The following is a 2,460-nucleotide window of genomic DNA, read 5'->3' on the forward strand; positions in this document are numbered from 1 at the left end:
TATTAATTTATTTCACAATATTAATTTTTATTCGTAATATCATTATTATTATTAGTTATTCTTTGTAATAATCATATATAATCAATTATGTGTATAAATTAATAATAGTTTTTTTAAAAAAAAATTAAAGTTTCACATTTTTTTTGTTAATTAAAAAAATTTAATGTTTATAAATAATTGAAAAATTGATAATAAAAAAATGATATTTGGTAATATTTGTATTATCTGATTAAAAACCTTTAAAAGCACACTTCTCATAGGTCAAATTTTCTTTAACACCACACGTTTATATTTCTCCTCATCTCCCGAATCTGAATTCAATCCCACCACCAAAATCCGCTTCACCCTGGCGGCGCGTGTTTTCCTCTCGCCGTCGTGAAGCAACCTGAAATGGGTCAAACCGCCTCCATGCAAGGCTATTCGCCTGGGAGTTCGAATCATATCCTTCACCCCAACTTTACCCTAGAGTCCCGCTCCGATGACTCGAATCCACGGCCCGCGGTGGGCGTCTTTGTAGATCCACAACACGATCACACGTTCGAGATTCCCGATGATTGCTTAGCTATAATCTTCCAGTCTTTGAGCTCCGGCGACAGGAAGCGTTGCTCCATGGTCTGCCGCCGCTGGCTCGTCGTTGAAGGACAGAGCCGTAGCCGCCTTTCCCTTAACGCCATAAACGAGGTTTCTACTCACCTCCCCGTGATGTTCACCCGGTTTGATTCGGTCACTAAGCTTGCCCTCCGCTGCGACCGCAAGTCCGTGAGCATAAACGACGATGCGTTGACGTTGATTTCCCTCCGATGCCGCAAACTCACCCGCCTCAAACTCCGCGGCTGCCGTGAGATCTCTGATCAGGGAATGTTGGCTTTGGCTCAAAATTGTAAGTATTTGCGTAAATTTTCTTGCGGATCGTGTATGTTTGGAGCCAAGGGCATGAACGCTCTGTTGGATAATTCATATTCGCTCGAGGAACTTTCCGTGAAACGTTTGCGGGGAATTAATGATGGATTTACTGCTGAGATGATTGGACCAGGGGTTGCAGCATTGTCGCTGAAGTCAATTACTCTCAAGGAGCTTTACAACGGTCAGTGTTTTGGGCCATTGATTATCGGATCAAAAAGTTTGAAAACATTGAAGATATTGAGGTGTTTGGGTGATTGGGATACGTTATTGGAAACTATTACTAAGAGGAAGAATTGTTTGACTGAGATACATTTGGAGAGGCTGCAAGTGAGTGATCTGGGGCTAATGGCTATTTCGAAGTGCCCGGATTTGGAGATCTTGCACCTTGTCAAGGCTCCTGACTGCTCGAACGATGGGATTTCGGCAATCGCGGAGACTTGTAAGCTTTTGAGGAAGCTACATATAGATGGGTGGAGGACGAACAGGATAGGCGATGAGGGTCTGATTTCGATTGCCAAGAATTGTGTGAATCTTGTGGAACTGGTTCTTATTGGGGTGAACCCGAGTTCCGTGAGTTTGATGGCTATGGCTTCAAATTGTCAAAAGTTGGAAAGATTGGCGCTTTGTGGAAGTGAAACGATAGGTGATCCCGAGATATCCTGTATTGCAGCTAAATGTATGGCATTGAAGAAGCTATGCATAAAGGGTTGTCGTGTGACAGATACAGGGATCGAGGCCTTCGCTTTTGGGTGTCCCAATCTTGTGAAGATCAAAGTGAAGAAATGTAAGGGAGTAACGAGCGAAGTTGCAGACTGGCTGAGAGCCAGAAGGGTATCTCTGGCTGTGAATTTGGATGCAGATGAGATCGAACCTGAGGCCATGGAGGTGAGTGCTAGTGATGGAGGATCACACGGTGTAGTGTCCCCGTCGATAATCAATGTAACAGTAACTAGCGTTGGTGCAAATGTTGCTGCAGCAGATATTGATACCCCATCAACAAGCTACGGAGTTAGATCGTCCAGTAGGTCTAGGTTTAGCCTTCTAGCCGGAAGGGCTCTCGTTGCTAGTGCTTTTCAAAGGTTATCAATCGGTAATAGTACAAATTTATAGCTTATGAATGGACTGGATGAGATAAAGATAAATTCTTGTTCAGTGTGTACTGTTGTTTCATGTACGTAAACATAGTTTGGCTTGAACTTCTACTGTTGGATACTTCGGTATCATTGTGTAATTTGCCACTCAAATTTGTCGAATTTAGACCCCTCTTCCTGTTGAATATTGGGATTTTATAACATGGTATATACTTTCTCGTGTTCTTCTGTTGTTTAGTTATCAGAATCAATCTTATTATGTTCCTTTTTAGTTTATTCCCACTTCCTCAAACTTGATATATAGATTGGACACTAAATGGAATGAATGTAAATGTCAAATTTGTTGTTCTCTTTTATGCATGATCGACTATACTGATCATCTATAGTAGAAGCATACAATAGGGACAATAATCAAATGCACGATATCCAATTTCAGTCAAATTATAATCACTATTATGTTTCATCT

General features: G+C 41.4%; 1 protein-coding gene across 1 annotated transcript; it reads left to right on the forward strand.

Moving 5' to 3' along the window:
- Positions 1–254: 254 nt before the first annotated feature.
- On the forward strand, positions 255–2,218 carry LOC140806156 (F-box protein SKIP2-like). The gene has a single exon (XM_073162656.1). It carries the CDS (start codon positions 391–393, stop codon positions 2,011–2,013), a length of 1,623 nt encoding a protein of 540 aa, XP_073018757.1. The 5' UTR covers positions 255–390; the 3' UTR covers positions 2,014–2,218.
- Positions 2,219–2,460: the final 242 nt, after the last annotated feature.

Source organism: Primulina eburnea, chromosome 11 (assembly GCF_022965805.1).
Source record: "Primulina eburnea isolate SZY01 chromosome 11, ASM2296580v1, whole genome shotgun sequence".
Lineage (NCBI taxonomy): Eukaryota > Viridiplantae > Streptophyta > Magnoliopsida > Lamiales > Gesneriaceae > Primulina > Primulina eburnea.

Coding starts and splice junctions, on each gene's coding strand:
- LOC140806156 (XM_073162656.1), top strand. CDS start 391: ATGGGTCAAACCGCCTCCATGCAAGGCTATTCGCCTGGGAGTTCGAAT.